The 18,811-nt window shown below is 40.2% G+C and overlaps 1 protein-coding gene across 3 annotated transcripts in view; it reads right to left on the reverse strand.

Moving 5' to 3' along the window:
• Positions 1-18,194, reverse strand: part of RAB3IP (RAB3A interacting protein) — a 74,963-nt gene extending 56,769 nt beyond the window's left edge. Inside the window, exon 1 of one of the 3 annotated variants that reach the window (XM_003927788.4) lies at positions 18,011-18,194. Coding sequence is in view for 2 of the 3 variants with exons in the window: in XM_074402560.1 (XP_074258661.1) it covers positions 17,144-17,154 (11 nt within the window). In the remaining variant the exon portion in view is untranslated. Of the gene's footprint in view, positions 1-17,143; positions 17,666-18,010 lie in introns of those variants that run through there. The other 2 variants (XM_074402560.1, XM_010338428.3) reach the window with 2 other exon arrangements.
• Positions 18,195-18,811: the final 617 nt, after the last annotated feature.

The raw sequence follows: 18,811 nt of genomic DNA on the forward strand, positions 1-18,811 counted from the left end.
GAGGCAAAGAATTACTGAAAAAGACAAAGAAAAAACTTAAATTTAACAAGCAGGAAATGTGAAACACAAAACCTTTATAAGGGCTTTCCAGACATGTCCAATGTGTGAAAGCAAAACATTTATAGAAAGTGCAGATCCTCCATTAGCTGGAGTACGAGCTATGAATATAAAGGACAAGCCTCCAAGAGAGGCAGGTTTGAATCCTGCTTCTATCAAATGACTGAGACAATCTGAGCCTAGGTTCTCCCATCTGGAAATCTGTGCCTTTATTTTGCTACCTAACACGATGAAAATTAAAAGAAATAATACTATGTAACAGCAGTCCCCAACCTTTTTGGCATCAGGGACCAGTTTCATGGAAGACAATTTTTCCACAGACAGAGCAGAGGGTGGGAGAGGATGGTTCTGGGATGAAACTGTTCCACCTCAGATCATCAGGCATTAGATTCTCCTAAGAAGCACACAACCTAGATCCCTCACAGGTGCAGTTCACAATAGGGTTCACACTCCTATGAGAATCTAATGCCACTGCTGATCCAACAGGAGGCAGAGCTCAGATGGGAATTCTCGCTGGCCAGCCACCTACCTTCTACTGCTGCTTACCTCCTGCTGCGCCGCCCAGTTCCTAACAGGCCACAGACCACTAACTGTCCACAGCCCAGGGAATGGGAACCCCTGCTATACAGCACTTAGGACAAAGCCTCTGAGCAATGCTTCTAATTTACAATTTATTTAAATATATTTAAATACTGTTTAAATTAAAGTCACTTCTGAAAAAAGGATTATTTTGAGATTAAATTTAATCCCTATTTCAAGCACGTGAAATTTCCATAAAATGTAATTTAACTGGTAATGAGCAGCCAAACTCACTGGTCTGAAAACCTTTTCTCCTTTAAATATATGGAAGCTTTGGAGAGATCCAAGATGGCCATATAGGAACAGCTCTAGAGCGCAGTTCCCAGGAAGAGCAAGGCAGAGGGTGAGTTACCACCGCATTTCCAAACGAGGTACCAGATGCATCTCAATGGGACTGTTTGCACAGTGGGTGTAGCCCAAGTGGGGCGCTGCCTCACCTGGAAAGTGCAATCGCGAAGGACCGTCCTCCCTACCCAGCAGAGGCCATCCGGGGCTTTTCCATCCACTCCAGCACTCCGGTTCAGATACCGCGCTTCTCCCACAGTTTTTGCCACCCACATATCAGGAGGTTCCTGGGCTGAAAAGTGCCACCAGTTTCCAACATGGCTGTTTCAGCCTGAGCCGTGGGTTTCCACACAAAAACTCACACAAATCTTGGTGGCCGTTTCAACTGGCGCCTGCAATGCCTGGGATACAGAGCTGCCCATTTAGCTGAAAAGAAGTGGGCTGAAAGCAGGGGGCCAGGTGATCTGGCTCAGTGGGTCCCACCCCCACAAAGACCAGCAATCTGAAACGCTCTGGATTCAGAGTTTCACAACAAGCGCAGCTGGACCCAAGACAGTCCAGCTCTGTGGGACAAAGGGTGTCCACCACTACTGAAGCAGTCCATCACTACAGAGGCAGTCTGTCACTACCAAGGCCGTTCTAACTGTACCTCTGTAAACAAAACCGCAACAAAGTTTACAAAGCAGCTAGGCAGAGTCCACAGCAGGTCGGCAAAGCCTCTGCTGGCAGACTGTGACTAGACAACCTCCTTGCTGAGCAGGGCATTTCTGAAAAAAGGCGGCAGCATGTCAGGAACTTATAAATAAAGCCCCTCCTTCCCAGGAGAGAGCACCTAGGAAAAGACACAGTTATGAGTTCCACTGCAGCAGACTTAAAAACATATTTGCCCAGCAGCTCTGAATGGAACAATGGAGCTCCCAGCATAGCACTTCAGCTCTGATAAGGGACTGACTATCTCCTCAAGCAGCTCCCCGACCCCCACAGATCCAAAGAGGTACCTCATAAAGGAGAGCTCTGGCTGATATCTGGTGAGTACCCTTCTGGGATGAAGATAAGAGAAGAAGAAACTGGCAGGAACCCTTACTGTTCTGCAGCCCCTGCAGGTGATTCCCAGGCAAGCAGGGTCTAGAGTGGAATTCCAGCAGTCCTGCAGCAGACAGGCATGACTATTAGAAGAAAACTAAAAAACAGAAAGAAGTTCGACATCAAAAAGAGGATGTCCACTCAGAGACCCCATCAGAAAGTTACCAACTACAAAGACCACAGGTAGATAAATCCACTAAGATGGGAAGAAACTAGTGCAAAAAGGATGAAAACACCAAAAACCAGAATGCCTCTCCTCCTCCAAGGGATCACAACTCCTCACCAGCAAGGCAACAAAGCTGGATTGAGAATGAGTCTGAAGAAGTGATAGAAGCAGGCTTCAGAAGGTGGGTAATAACAAACTCTGAGCTAAAAGAACATGTTCTAACCCAACCCAAAGAAACTAAGAACCTTAAAAAAAGGTTAGAAAAAATGCTAACTAGAATAATCAACTTAGAGAAGAACATAAACATCTTAATGGAGCTAAAAAAACAACATGACAACTTTGCAAAGCATACACAAGTTTCAATAGCTGAATCGACCAAGCAGAAGAAAGGATATCACAGATTGAAGATCAACTCAATGTAATAAAATGAGAAGTTAAGATTAGAGAAAAAAGAGTGAAGAGAAATGAACAAAGCCTCCAAGAAACATGGGATTATGTGAAAAGACTTAATTGACATTTGACAGATGGACCTAACTGTGACATAAAGAATGAATCCAAACTGGAAAACACACTTCAGGATATTATCCAGGAGAATTTCCCCAGCCAAGCAAGGCAGGCCAACATTCAAGTCCAGGACACAGAGAACACCACAAAGATATTCTCAAGAAGAGCAACCCCAAGTCACATAATCATCAGATTCACCAGAGTTGAAATGAAGGAAAAATGCTAAGGGCAGCCAGAGAGAAAGGTGGGGTTACTCACAAAGGGAAGCCCGTCAGACTCTCTTGGCAGAAATCCTACAAGCCAGAAGAGAGTGAGGACCAATTTTCAACATCTTTAAAGAAAAGAACTTTCAAGCCAGAATCTCATATCCAGCCAAACTAAACTTCATAAGCGAAGGAGAAATAAAATCCTTTATGGAAAAGCAACTGCTGAGAGATTTTGTCACCACCAGACTTGCCTTGCAACAGCTCCTGAAAGCAGCACTAAACATGGAAAGGAACAACCAGTACCAGCCACTTCAAAAATGTACCAAATGGTAAAGACCACTGACACAATGAAGAAACTACAACTAATGGGCAAAACAATCAAGTAGCATCAAAATGGCAAGATCAAATTCACGCATAACAATATTAATCTTAAATGTAAATGGGCTAAATGCCCTAGTCAAAAGACATAGAGTGGCAAATTGGATAAAAAGTCAAGACCCATCGGTGTACTGTATTCAGGAAACCCGTATCATGTGCAAAACACATATAAACTCAAAATAAAGGGATGAAGATTTACCAAGCAAATGGAGAGCAAAAAGAACCTAGTCTTTGACAAAATGGACTTTAAACCATCAAAGATCAAAAGAGACAAAGAAGGGCATTACATAATGGTAAAAGGATCAATACAACAAGAACAAACGATCCTAAATATATACACACCCAATACAGGAGCACCCAAATACATAAAGCAAGTTCTTAACGACCTACAAAGAGACTTAGACTCCCACACAATAATAGTGGGAGACTTTAACACTCTACTGTCAGTATTAGACAGATCAACGAGACAGAAAATTAACAAGGATATCCAAGACTTGAACTCAGATCCAGAGCAAGCAAACCTAACAGACATCTACAGAACTCTCCACCCCAAAGCCACCGAATATACATTCTTTCAGCACCACATCACACCTACTCTAAAACTGACCACATAATTGGAACTAAATCACTCCTCAGCAAAAGTAAAAGAACAGAAATAATAATAGTCTCTCAGACCACAGTGCAACCAAACTAGAACTCAGGATTAAGAAACTAACTCAGAACTGTACAACTTCATGGAGACTAAACAACCGGCTCCTAAATGTCGACTGGATAAACAGTGAAGTGAAGGCAGAAATAAAGATGTTCTAAACCAACGAGAATGAAGACACAATAAACCAGAATCTCTGGGACACATTTAAAGCGGTGTCTAGAGAGAAATTTATAGCAATAAATGCATGAGAAGCGAGGAAAGATCTAAAATCGACACCCTATCATCAAAATTGAAAGAGCTAGAGGAGCAAGATAAAAAAAACTCAAAAGCTAGCAGAAGACAAGAAATAACTAAGATCAGAGCAGAACTTAAGGAGACAGAGACACGAAAAAACCCTTCAAAACATCAATAAATCCAGGAGCTGGTTTTTTGAAAAGATCAACAAAATAGACCACTAACCAGATTAATAAAAGAGAGAAGAATCAAATAGATGCAATAAAGAACAATAAAGGGGATATCACCACTGATTCCACAGAAATACAAACTACCATCAGAGATTACTATAAACAACTCTATGCACATAAAACAGTAAACCTGGAGGAAATGGATAAATTCCTGGACACTTGCACTCTCCTAAGACTAAACTAGGAAGAAGTTGAAACCCTAATGAGACCAATAACAAGGGCTGAAGTTGAGGCAGCAATTAATAGCCTACTAACCAAAAAAGGCCTAGGTCGACGGGTTCACAGGAGAATTCTACCAGACATACAAATAGGAGCTGTTACTGCTCATTCTGAAACTATTACAAACAATACAAAAAGAGGGAGTCCTTCCCAAATCATTCTGTGAGACCAACATCATCCTGATATCAAAACCCAGCAGAGACTCAACAACAACAAAAGAAAACTTCAGGCCAATATCCATGATGAACACAGACGCAAAAATCTTCAATAAAATACTGGCAAACTGATTGCAACAGCACATCAAAAAGCTTATCCATCACAATCAAGTAGGCTTCATCCCGGGGATGCAAGGCAGGTTCAACATACACAAGCCTATAAACGTAATCCACCACATAAAAAGAACCAAAGACAAAAACCACATGATTATCTCAATAGATACAGAGAAGGCCTTTGACAAAATTCAACAGCCCTTTATGCTAAAAACTCTCAATAAACTGGGTATTGATGGAAATGTATCTCAAAATAATGGAAGCTATTTACAACAAACCCACAGCCAATATCATACCAAACAGGCAAAAAATGGAAGCATTCCCTTTGAAATCTGGCACTAGACAAGGATGCCCTCTCTCACCACTCCTAATCAATATAGCATTGGAAGTTCTAGCCAGAGCAATCAGGCAAGAAAAAGAAATAAAGGGTATTCAATTAGGAAAGAAGGAAATCAAATTGTCTCTATTTGCAGATGACATGATTGTATATTTAGAGAATCCCATAGTCTCAACCCTAAATCTCCTGAAACCGATAAGCAACTTCAGCAAAGTCTCAGGATACAAAATCTACGTGCAGAAATCACAAGCATTCCTATACACCAATAAAAGACTAACAGAGAGCCAAATCAAGAGCAAACTCCCATTCACAATTGCTACAAGGAGAATAAAATACCTAGAAATACAACTAACAAAGGACGTGAAGGAGCTCTTCAAGGAGAACTACAAACCACTGTTCAAGGAAATAATAGAGGACACAAACAGATGGAGAAACATTCCATGTTCATGGTTAGGAAGAATCAATATTGTGAAAATGGCCATACTGCCCAAATGCTATCCCCATCAAGCTACTTATGACCTTCTTCACAGAACTGGAAAAAAACACCTTAAACTTCATATGGAACCAAAAGAGCCTGCATAGCCAAGTCAATTTTAAGCAAAAAGAACAAAGCTGGAGGCATCACACTACCTGACTTCAAACTGTACTACAAGGCTGCAGTAATCAAAACAGCATGGTACTGGTACCAAAACAGAGCTATAGATCAATGGAACAGAACACAGGCCTCAGAGGCAATGCCACACATCTACAACCATCTGATCTTTGACAAACCTAACAAAAACAAGCAATGGGGAAAGGATTCCCTGTTTAATAAATGGTGTTAACTGACTTGCTAAGTGTAGAAAGCAGAAACTGGACCCCTTTCTGACACCTTACACTAAAATTAACTCCTGATGGATTAAAGACTTAAACATAAGACCTAACACCATAAAAACCCTAGAAGAAAACCTAGGCAAAAACATTCAGGACATAGGCATAGGCAAGGACTTCATGACTGAAACACCAAAAGCATTGGCAACAAAAGCCAAAACAGAAAAATGGGATGTAATTAAACTCCAGAGCTTCTGCACAGCAAAAGAAACAATCATTAGAGTGAACAGGAAACCAACAGAATGGGAAAAATTTTTGCAATCTACCCATTTGACAAAGGACTAATATCCATAATCTACAAAGAACTAAAACAGATTTACAAGAAATGAACAAACCCATTTAAAAATCGGTGAAGGATATGAACAGACACTTTTCAACAGAAGACATATATGAGGTCAACAAACATGAAAAAAATGCTCATCGTCACTGGTCATTAGAGAAATGCAAATCAAAACCACACTGAGATACCATCTCATGCCAGTTAGAATGGCGATCATTAAAAAATCTGGAGACAACAGATGTTGGAGAAAATGTGGAGAAACAGGAATACTTTTACACTGCTGGTGGGAATGTAAATTTGTTCAGCCATTGTGGAAGACAGTCTGGTGATTCCTCAAGGATCTAGAAACAGAAATTCCATTTGACCCAGCAATCCCATTACCACATATATACCTAAAGGATTATAAACCATTCCACGATAAAGACACATGCACACGTATGTTCACTGGGGCACTGTTCACAAGAGCAAAGACCTGGAACCAACCCAAATGCCCATCAACGATAGACTGGACAAGGAAAATGTGGCACATATACACCATGGAATGCTATGCAGCCATAAAAAATGATGAGTTCATGTCCTTTGTAGGAACATGGATGAATCTGGAAACCATCATTCTTAGCAAGCTGACACAAAAACAGAAAAATCAAACACCACATGGTCTCACTCATAGGCAGGTGTTGAACAATGAGAACACATGGACACAGGGAGGGGAGCATCACACACTGGGGTCTGTTGGTGGGGGTTAAGGGAGGGACAGCGTGAAGTGGGGAAGTTGAGGAGAGATAACATGGGGTGAAATGCCAGATATAGGTGACAGGGGGATGGAGGCAGCAAGTTACCTTGCCATGTATGTACCTATGCAACAATCCTGCATGATCTGCACATGTACCCCAGAACCTAAAATACAATTAAAAAAAAAAAAATATATATATATATATATATATATATACACACACACACACAAATGTGGAAGCTTTAAGATTTATTTCATATGCAATGTCTTTATATGAGTAAAATAAACTGCTATTTTTAAGCGGTACTTTTTGCAAAAGCAATGAGTGATTCAGAAAGAACTAATTTCAATTGAAGATTATCCCAATTAATAAATCAAACTTGTCAAAGATCAATATGTAAAAAAGATGATCACATTAAATTCTATAGGGGAATTACCAACACAACTTGGCTGGCCTTATTACTCAGCCCCAGGTAACAAAGCCAACTGCTGATCACAAGAAAAAGCTGATCAAAACAATATGCTTCTTATCCCTAAAACGCATTTCCTTTTATTTTTTTCTTTCTGGAAGTCAGTACTATCACAGCAAGAACAGCAGCTAATCTTTACTGAACTGAATGCTAACGATATGTCAGATAGTGGTGCTAAGAATTTCATACATATTAACTAAATAAATGAATGCCTATAAAAATCCTAAAAACTTCTTATAAAATTTTTTTCTAATTAAATTTATTTTTTCTATATTTTAAAAATGTTTCTTGAAAACAAAAGGCATCCCTAGACAACTCAAGAAATCAGGATGAATTACTGGGAAAATATTTTCAATGAAACATCTGAAGAACATGAATAAAATGAATACACATATTTTAAATGAAATCTAGCAACCTGATTTATATTTGTAGTCCAAAAGAAAAATAAAATCGATTTTTCCACAAAAAGCACATTCCCCTAATTTGGACTTACCTTAACAAATGGGAATCATAGGGCGATTATACTTTTAGAAAAAAACTAAAGCTGTGATTTTTATCTTTTTTCATATCAATTTAATACACAAATGAAAATTAAATAATTTGAATTCTATATTTACTGAAGTTCCTCAAAGCACTACCCTTGGAAAATAAATTATTTCCAACAAAGGAGGTAATAAGGCAACATAGCAGAGTAGAAACATCAGTACCTGCAAAAGAAAGCTAAGGCTCTTGATCAAGCTCTGAGTTCTATCTATGAACCTGGGCAGGTAACTTATCTGAGCCCAAACATCTTCATCTATTTCATTATAGAATTGGATCAAATAATCCTGGTAGATAAAGGAGTGTACTTGTCTACTAGAAGGCAGGCCAACGGGGTGACTTAATATTCACTACCTCACCAAAAAGCTTGTACTCTAGAATCAGTCTCAAATCTTGGCTTCACCAGTTACTAATAAAGTGACCTAGAGATCTAAGCCTCAATTTCTCATCTGAAAATGGAAATGACAGGCCAGACACAGTGGCTAATGCCTTTATTCCCAGTACTTTGGAAGGCCAAGACAGGAGGGTTGTTTGAGCCCAGGAGTTTAAGCAACAACAAAAAGCAAGAGAACAAGACCCCATCTCTATAAAAAGTGGTGACATAACACCTGTGGTCCCAGCTACTTGGGAGGCTAATATGGGAGGATAGCCTGAGCCAAGGAGGTTGAGGCTGCAATGAACTATGATTGTGCCACTGCACTCTAGCCTGGGCAAGAGAGAGAGACCCTGTCACCAAAAATAAAAAATAAAAAAAGAATGAGGGAGATAATTGTACCTATCTCCTAAGGTAGTCATGAGAATTAAAGGGCTTAGCACCATATCTGACACTTACCAATTAAGATTGGCTGTTACTATCATAATGATCTCTAAGGCATTTCCTAATAGTTGCCAAATATTTTGATCATACTGTATCATCACAAACACTATCACTAGGAACAAAAAGCAGTAATTGCTGTGTTTGGGTTTAAATATAATATTAAAAATTAAAAGCTTACTGTTTGAATTTTTCTCAAAAAAGTAAACATCTATATATTATACTGTAGAATAATTTTGTTTTACTTTTATTATCATAACAATAGAAATTAAATATTCCAAGGCATGTCAAAAGAAAGGGTTTAAAGATTCTGTAAGCAGTATTTTCCTCTTTCAATCTGTTCACAGTTGTGGAAGAGGGCAGGGAAGAAAGTTCAGATGCTTTTTAAATTTCCAAATGACTTTTTTTTTTTTTTTTTTTTTTTTTTGAGATGGAGTTTCACTTTTGTTACCCAGGCTGGAGTGCAATGGCGCGATCTCGGCTCACCGCAACCTCCGCCTCCTGGGTTCAGGCAATTCTCCTGCCTCAGCCTCCTGAGTAGCTGGGATTACAGGCACGCGCCACCATGCCCAGCTAATTTTTTGTATTTTTAGTAGAGACGGGGTTTCACCATGTTGACCAGGATGGTCTCGATCTCTTGACCTCGTGATCCACCCGCCTCGGCCTTCCAAAGTGCTGGGATTACAGGGTTGAGCCACTGTGCCCGGCCCCAAATGACCTCTTAATTTAACATGAATTAAGAAACAGTTTCTGAGATTAAAAATGAGACTGCTACTTCAACAGCATATAATGAATTGAACTAATATAAATTCCATCAATTAGTTACAAATTCTATCACTTCTTTAAAAACCTTCAACATTTACTACATATATTTAATACATTTATTTTATACATATATGTGATAAATTATATTTATTCTTGTTTGGAATGGAAGGATGATTGCCAGTTTCAACTCCTCAGGGCAAATCCTGGTACTAAGTTCTAAGAATACAGGTACAAATGAACTAAAGAAATTGCATACAGCCTCTACAAGCCGCTGCATGATTATTCTGAGAGTTGTGGGGAGGGAAATGGGGGAAAAGAGAATATTTCAAGGAGAAGTAAAATGTAAGTCAGATTATAAATGCTGAGTACAAATCCAGGAGATGGGCAAGGGGAATAGGATAGAACATTCAAGGAATAACGGTCTGACACTAACGAGAGAGAGTAGCAGAAAAGCAGGCTAGAGAGGCAGACATGTGACACACCATTAAAAGCCTCCTTTAAAAGAGAAAATGTTCCTTAAAGTTTACCCTCAAGAGATGGCGAGAGCTACATTTTAGGAAGTACAGATGTATTATAATGCAGTCATTTAAAAATGACTCCCGAGGCAATAAGAAATTTACTAGAGAGACTAGAGGCTGGTTAAAAAAATAACTGTCTGATCTAATGCCAAGGTCATGCACTGGGAATGAGGGGATGGAGACATGTATACAGATGGAAAACATTCAGAACAATTTCATTTATATTTATCCACAAATACACAATTATTCCAGTTAATTTCAGAGCATTCATTTGAAATGGTTCTTATCCCTATTTTACAGATATAAAAAGCTAAGGCTCAGAGAGATTAGTTTTGTCAAACAGCCAAAAAGTAACAGAGCTAGTATTCAAATCCTGGTGTGTCTGACTCCAACACCTAACTCCACTACATCTAAAATACACTTAGAAGGTGAAATGGACAGGGAGTAGGGAGATGGGAATAAAGGTTAAACCACAGCAAAGGATCTCTAAGAAGTGAACAATCCTGGGTGCAGCAACCCACCATGGCACGTGTGTACCTACGCAACAAACTTGCACGTTCTGCCCATGTATCCCAGAACTTAAAAGTATTTTTTTAAAAAAGGGGGGGAGAATGAACAATACAAACATAACATGTTTGATCTCTGAACCCTTCTTTTACTTTCACAAAGACAAAACTAAAGTTTCTCAAAAGCACTGCTATTGAAATGAGCATTTGCTACTGCTTTGTGTTCTTTCTATTCTTTTCCCTTATATTATTTTTGTTATTATTTCCATTTTGCTACTATGCCAGAATTTAAGAATATTTATTCAGCTCCCTACAGGACTTGTGGGGGGGGGAGGTAAAAAAAGAAAAAGCATATAAATCAAAATAAACAGAAACTTTAATTTACTATAGTATCCATGTTCCCATGTATTTTTTTAAGTGTAGATATTTTATAACCAAGGAATTAGTGTTAATTTTTTTAACAATAATAAAATCAAGAAATGTAGATTAAAATGAAAAATAAATAAAAAACAAAAGTTTGTAATAGTACTGCAGTTAACTGCTCTTATCTTTGGGAAATACATACTGAAATATCTACAGGTAAAACTATATAGGACCTGCAATTTGTTTCAAAATAATATAGAAGTGAGAGAAGTGGATGGATAGGGACCTATCATTGCTGATGGTTACTGGGCTACATGATGGAAACTTTCAGGTTCATTATACTATTGTGTCTACTTATCTTATTTGAAACTCTCCATATTTATAATAGTCTCAAAAATAAAAATTCAAGATTTGTTCAAATACTGTATAATAAAGGAGGAAAAAACAAAACAAGTATATAAAGTCATTTATTCATTAACTTTCATAATAATTTTAAAGTTGGCTTCCCAAACTAGCATTTTAGTTATGACCAAAAAAATCACATTTATCTTTTAAGAAGCATTCGGTGTTTATAAATGCAAATGTAATTGATAGCCCAAGGGCAAAATTAGTCAAATGGTCAATCAGGCTATACAACTTTCCCATTTTTATTAAACTAGACGACAATTAAATTTCCACTAATTCCACAATACCTTTTTTTTTTTTTTTTTTTGAGATGCAGTCTCTCTCTGTCATCCCAGCTAGAGTGCAGTGGCACAATCTTGGCTCACTGCAAGCTCTGTCTCCGCAGTAGCTGGGATCAGAGGCGCCCACCACCACACCCAGCTAATTTTTTGTATTTTGAGTAGAGATGGAGTTTCACCACGTTGACCGGTCTTGTCATGACTCAAGCAATCTGTCTGCCTGGACCTTCCAAAGTGCTGGGACTACAGGTGTGAGCCACCGCACCAGCCTAATTCCATAATACTTCAGTGTACAATCTGACAACTGCAGATACGTTAGTTATTGCAGAGTGTTATGTTGAGGGTTTTCAGAAAATGCTCTAAACATATGGACTAATGTTATGTTGTATTTAATTACAAATACATATTTGTAATTATCCTAACATTCTTCAAGTGACCATCGCCAAACAGCACGGTACCTATGAGGCCCAATGTTAAAGCTATAAAATAAATAATTTTCATTATTTTTTATATTTAATAAATTTTTGTAATTAAATATTACAAATAAATATGTATGTAATTAAATACAAATATTGTATTTAATTACAAATATGTATAATTATTTGTAATTAAATATTTAATATTTGTAATTAAATATTTAATTACAAATAATTACAAATAAATATTTGTAATTATTTATTTAAAGTTTAACAGAACTTAACATTTACAGAAATATTGAAAAATCATTTTCCACAGGAACATAGTTAAAGCTGGAAACCATCATTCTCAGCAAACTAACACAGGAACAGAAAACCAAACACCACATGTTCTCACTCATAAGTGGGAGTTGAACAATGAGAACATATGGACACAGGGAAAGGAACTTCACTCACCCGGGCCTGTTGGGGTGTGAGGGGGAAGAGAAGAGATAGCACTAGGAGAAATATCTCATGTAGATGACAGGCTGATGGGTGCAGCAAACCACCATGGCACGTGTATACCTATGTAACAAACCTGCACATTCTGTACATGTATCCCAGAACTTTAAGTATAATAAAAAAAAATCATTTTTGAAATTTCTTTTTCTCAAAAGTTGAAGCCTCATTTTGTATATCCTCTTAAGAATATATGTCAAGTAAACATTCAATAGGTACTGAAGTATGCACTGATTGAATAAACAAACAAGTCTTTAGAGAAGAAATGAATGGCAAAGCAGTGAAGAGTGAAGACAGTCAGGCTACGTTTTTGCTGAAAAACATAGGAATGAAACAGTAAGTACCTTGTAAGAGTATTAAAACTGGAGAAACAAGTTTGAGAAAACCTGAGCATTTTAACAGACTAACTTCAGAAAACCTTCCTTCTAGTTCTTCACTGACAAGCTGTGTGAACTGGTACAAGTCATTTAATATCTCTAAGCTTCAGTTTTGACATCTACAATGGTAGTGATATTATCTCCCCTGCCTACATTTGAGAAAATCAAATGGCATATCAATGTAAAAATGTTGTAAACATTGTAAAGTACAACACAAATGTATGATTTTATAAAGATCTAAGAAAGAGGAAAAAAGTAATAGGGGGAAATAGCAAAAGCATACTGAGGAGTTTGCCTTACAAATCAGAAGGGATCTTTATTTACCTTAGATAAAGGGGAAAGAAGGGGAAAACTACTCTTTCTGAGGCCTATTGTTCAAACATTATTATTTTCCTCACAGGGAATTGATACAAATTTCCTTGTTATTTCAAACTTATTTTGGTTTTGCTTTTATACTTTCTCCTTATCTGACAACCAGGTGCCCCCAAACAAATATTCAACACTATTACACTTATCTGGGCATATCAAATTATAATTCATTTATTTAAGTGGTTCTAAGCTATCATCTGTATGCTCCTTTGTGCTTATAGGGTATTCTCACATTTTTGAATAGAATTTCTTTATACTAAACTGTCAATTCATATACTTATTTGTGTACGTAACCATACCTCTCAGGGAAATTTCATCAACTGCCACTATGCTTATACGTACAATCCTATTGTTAACTACAAGCATTAATCTTTCATGAACTTGAACTAATTCAATAATTTTCCTTCTTTTTTCTCTAAGTAATATCAGTTTATGGTTATAGTTACCTAATTTTGTGTTGTCTATATTCTAAGATAAATCAGGTTACTTTTTCCACTTTTCTCTAACCATGACTATATACAATGTAAGCTTATAAAACTATCTCATTTAGTTTTAAGTTGGAATAAAAAAAAACAAAACAGAAGGGAAAATAGAAACAAGAAGTTAATGCTCCCAGTTGTAGAAGTATCCCCTTCTTCCTTCCTTTGTCCCTTCATTTCTCACTCAATGTTCACTTCAATTTCTACCACTAGATCAGCTTCAATACATCCTAACATTTTTCAGCTGACCCAAAATCACCAAACACAGCACAGAACCTATCAGGCCCAATGTTAAAGCTACAAAATGATGTAAGTCCTATTCTCAAAGCACTTGTAGACTAGAGGAAGAAACCACCTTGTCAATTAACATGCTTCTACGGCCCTAGAAACGGTTACAAATACAACACAAATATCAAAGCTCATCAATACCAACGAAGAGATATATACTAAGTTATTATAAAAGCATAAAATTTTAAAACAGAATACTACCTGGTACAACTAAGGATAGTAGTACAAAATAGGAGAAACTAGCTAGAAAGCAGTTTTCAAAGGCTCAGATTTTTTTTTAGGATATCATGTGCATAGTAACCAATTTACTATCTTTTGTTGAACCACATCTTAATCAGAATCATAGTGGACAAAAGCTTAGTTTGAAAAAACGTACTCCTTCAGAATATCCTCAACGCTTTCCCTCATTACCTCAATGCACAAATCTCTCTACCCACTACCCATCTGTCCTTCCTCTCAACTACTCAACTATCCTAGCACTTTGTCTTAGTTGGCATTCATTAAAATATACAAACTGCCTTCTAAATTTTAAAGAACTTATCAAAGATAGGGAATGATTATAAGGCCCTACCTTCCATATTCCTTATAAATAGTTTCCTTTAACCCCTACTGTGACTTGCAGAGTAGACGCTCAATGAATATTTGATTTAAAAAATTTCTGGTGACACAATGAGAATTACATGTTACATTAATATTATGTATCTCATAAAAGCTAAATTAAAAACAGTTCTTCAGCATTATAAGCTACACATAAACAAACGACAATGCAGTGATTATGAGCAAACGATTCTTCCGCATTACCACTTAAGCCATGAAGAAATGACAGAGTGTAGTGGTTAAGGGCACAGACATGGAAGACAAACTGACATCTAATCTAGGCCTGTCATTTAATTAACTACGTGACCTTGGGCAAACTACATAAGGTCTCAGCATCTCAATTTTCTCAACTATAACATAAGGATGAAGTATTATCTCCTAGCTCACTGTGAGAGTAAATGAGTTAGTATAATGCTTGGACCAGGACTTGGCATGATAAGCACTAGACTTAAAAGTAACTGTAGTAGCAATGCTGCTATCACTGTCATCAGAAAACGTGGGTATTTTTAAACCAAAAATACAAATGGTAACACTTCTGATCTGTGTGCCTCCTTATAGTTACAAAGCTCTTTAACAGAAAGTACACACCAGGAATGTAAGAAAGAAGAGCACCAAGTTCCACTTTGGGCAGTCAGATACAGTTTTTAATACTGGCTCTGTCACTGGCCAGCTCTATGACCACTGCCAACTAAGTAACTACAGACAAATTATTGCAACTTTCTTTTTTTGACTGAGTCTCACTCCGTCACCCAGGCTTGAGTACAGTGGCACCATCTAGGCTCACTGCAACCTCCGCCTCCCAGGTTCAAGCGATTCTCCCACCTCAGCCTCCTGAGTAGCTGGAATTACAAGTACATACCACCATGATCGGCTAATTTTCGTATTTTTAGTAGAGACACGGTTTCACCATTTTAGTCAAGTTGGTCTCGAATTCCTGACCTCGTGATCCACCGCCTCGGCCTCCCCAAATGTTGGGATTACCGGCGTGAGCCACGCGTCCAGCCAAATTATTGCAACTATCTAAGCCTCCATTTCCTGATTTGTAAAATTTGATAAACCACCTATATCCCAGGAATGTCCAGAGGACTAAAGAATCAAGGTACCGAAAACAAACACACACAGTGCCTTGCACACAGTCAAGCTCATGTTTGTTCCTTCCCCACTTCCCCTCATCTCTAATGGAGTATCTTATTAAATCCTCATCTCACCATTAGGAAGTTCACATTAGTTGAAACGTAAACAGCAGAATATTAGCAGTTTCAACCTAATAGTATTTCCATTGACAAATGGAGAAAATAAGCTCAAAGAGGTTAAATGATTTACTCAAGGTTTCATGCATAGTAACTGATGGAGCTGAACCTTAAATAATTTTTCATTCACCCAGCTTACTAATTTGTTCAGTCCTGCTGAGGAGAATAAAGTATACTAACTACCATAATGCATATAAAACTACTGTAATCTACAAGGTCTTTTTCCTGCCATGTTTAAAAAATGAAGGGGTGAAAGATTTCTAAGAACCTTTCAATTTTAAAAATTATTTGTAGAGGATGTGTGTGTGTGTTGGGGGAAGATGAGAGTTTAGGGAAAATAAAAGATAAAGAATATTAAAGGAAGCATATGGTTAACTACACTAATTCAAAAAGTACAATAGGATCTATTCAGAAATCTCACAAAGCAGCTGGTGAAAGGTTACAAGTATTCAATACCAGATAAGCTGTTTGCCAAACACACAAGGAAGAGTTATATTAAACACCTTGGTTCACAACACTACTGTAATGGGGGAAAAAAATGCAAAGGCTTTTCCTCTAATCATTAAAAAAAAGACTACTTAATTACCTGTTTATTTCTATAAATTCCACAAGGGCTTTAGGATTAGATCACATAAACTGTATCTGGAATACAATGTCTGTCCAAACACGAAAAGTCCTACAGAAATGCACAGCACTAATAATAACAAATGGTAACAGAACAAGGCCCCCTAAAACTGGTGAAATATTTAACAGTATCAATTATTTACTATGCTTGGTCTATAACTCTTATTCTGCGTCTTTTCTCCTTGATTTGTCATTCACCATTAAAAAAAAAAACCTTCATGAACAACAAAATGAGAAAAAGGATAATGAACAAGAACTGGGTCTTTCAGTTGATTTACAATGGGCCAGTTTTGTTGTAATCCTCTTAGAGGCCCCTCCAATTATGCAATCATTCCACTGCAAGAGATTACAAGGCTGTTAACCCGACACTGAAAGGAAAAGGTGGGGCGGGGGTAGCAGGAGAGCGTCTAACAGGTAGCCTCCGAACAGGCAACATTTCCACGAAACTCAATTGCCTCTCGCGAATCAGTACTAACTCAGCGCTCCTGTCTTTCAAGACCTTACCCCTTAGCCATTGCAGAGATCTCTTTTTCAATCCCATAACAACCGGCAACTCTTCACTCGCTGCGGCTTCTACCCAGCAGCATCATCACTTCTGGAGCCAGGAAGCTCGCGCTTCCCGGGACGGTCGGGGCGAGCAGTCAATGCTGGGAGGGCAGAGCCGGCGCAATCCCACCCGTGCAGCTCGTCTCAACTCCCTGGAACACGAGTCGGGCTGCACGGAGATCCTCGGGCGCGACTCCGGGCACCTGCCCGTAATTTCCCACTAGGTTTCACCGAAACCTCCTGAGGGTGACCTCTACGCCTCGGCACGGTGCCTCGCGCGTCCTTTCCTAAGACTGGGGCGCGAAACCACCACCTGTCCACGGGTACTGCCTCGTCCCCAGTCCTGCCGCACGGCGTCCGGTGCTGTGAGCGGCTTCTGACTTGCTCGGGAACTCTTCACCCACTTCGCGACCCCGGCCCTCCTCTCTCCGCCGCTCCCGCCCGCCCGCCGCCAGGTAACCCGCCCGGCTCTGGCTCCCCGCCCCGGGCGCGCGGGACCGCGCAGTTAATGAGTAACGCGCCCGTGCCCGGGGGAGGAGCCGCCGAACGACGCCCACTAGCAGCCCAGAGGGTGGCCGGCTGACCTGGGGCGCCGAGGCCCTCACACGCCGCCCCCAAGGGCCCGGAGCCCGAGTGCCCAGGCGGACAGCGCGCTCGCCGGGCCGGGGCATCCCGCCGAATCCCCGCCGCCGCGCCCTCCACAGCGCCTGCACCTGCACCTGCGGCGGCCGCCCCTCCCGGCCGACTCGCGGGAGGCGGGCGCGCGGGCGCCGAGGGGGGCGGTGCTCCACGCCCCGGGCCGCTCCCTCCCGCGGCCCCACTCACCTGACTAACCCACCGCCGCCCCGGCCGGCGCTCAGAGGCGCTCACAGAGCCGCAGAGAGCGCGCCCCGAAGCAGCGAGAGGCGGAGGAGGGCGGCCAGCCCTTCCCGCTACACTCCGTGGCGGCGGGCTCAAGGCGCCGGCAGCTGCTGCGAGAACACGGGACTGCGCCTGCGCCGGGAGCGGGGCCGGGGCCGGGAGCGGCGGATCCTCACGGAGGGAGGGCGGGGAGGGGGTGTGGCCGGCAGGGGCGGGGCCAACCCGGCTTGAGGCCTTGGGGCGGACGCGTTTCCGCGCCCCCTGGCGCCAGGCGGGGCTCGTCGCAGGTGTCATGGCCCTGGCCCCAGGTTCCTCCGCGGGCGGTTTCCCTGGGAACAGGCGGGGGCCGGGGAGGCGGCCTCAGGTTGACTTCAAGCATGTCGGGCTCCCCAGGAAGGGCAAGCGGCACCTTCGTCGTGAATTGAGGACTCCTAGAACCAACCTGAGACTCCATGGCCATATACACCTTACGACGTGTGTGTGGCGGGGGATGGGAGGGGAGGAATCCTGTAGAACCCAGATCCCACCATTCCAGCAACTGCCAGAGCATTCGAGAATGTCTTGTCTGTACCTGCCTTATCTCATCTTTTCTGTCAACTGTTTTATCAAACTTCCACCCCACTTTAGGTCCTCCAGGAAGGAAAAATACAGAAAAAGCCAAGCTCCCAAAAATAAGAAAATAAAGAGGCAGTCATCGTATGAGTTTATGTTTAGCAAAAGAGAAACGTGCAGTTTATGTGATACACATATTGAATAGGACTATCA

Source organism: Saimiri boliviensis, chromosome 7, assembly GCF_048565385.1.
Source record: "Saimiri boliviensis isolate mSaiBol1 chromosome 7, mSaiBol1.pri, whole genome shotgun sequence".
NCBI classification, from domain to species: domain Eukaryota; kingdom Metazoa; phylum Chordata; class Mammalia; order Primates; family Cebidae; genus Saimiri; species Saimiri boliviensis.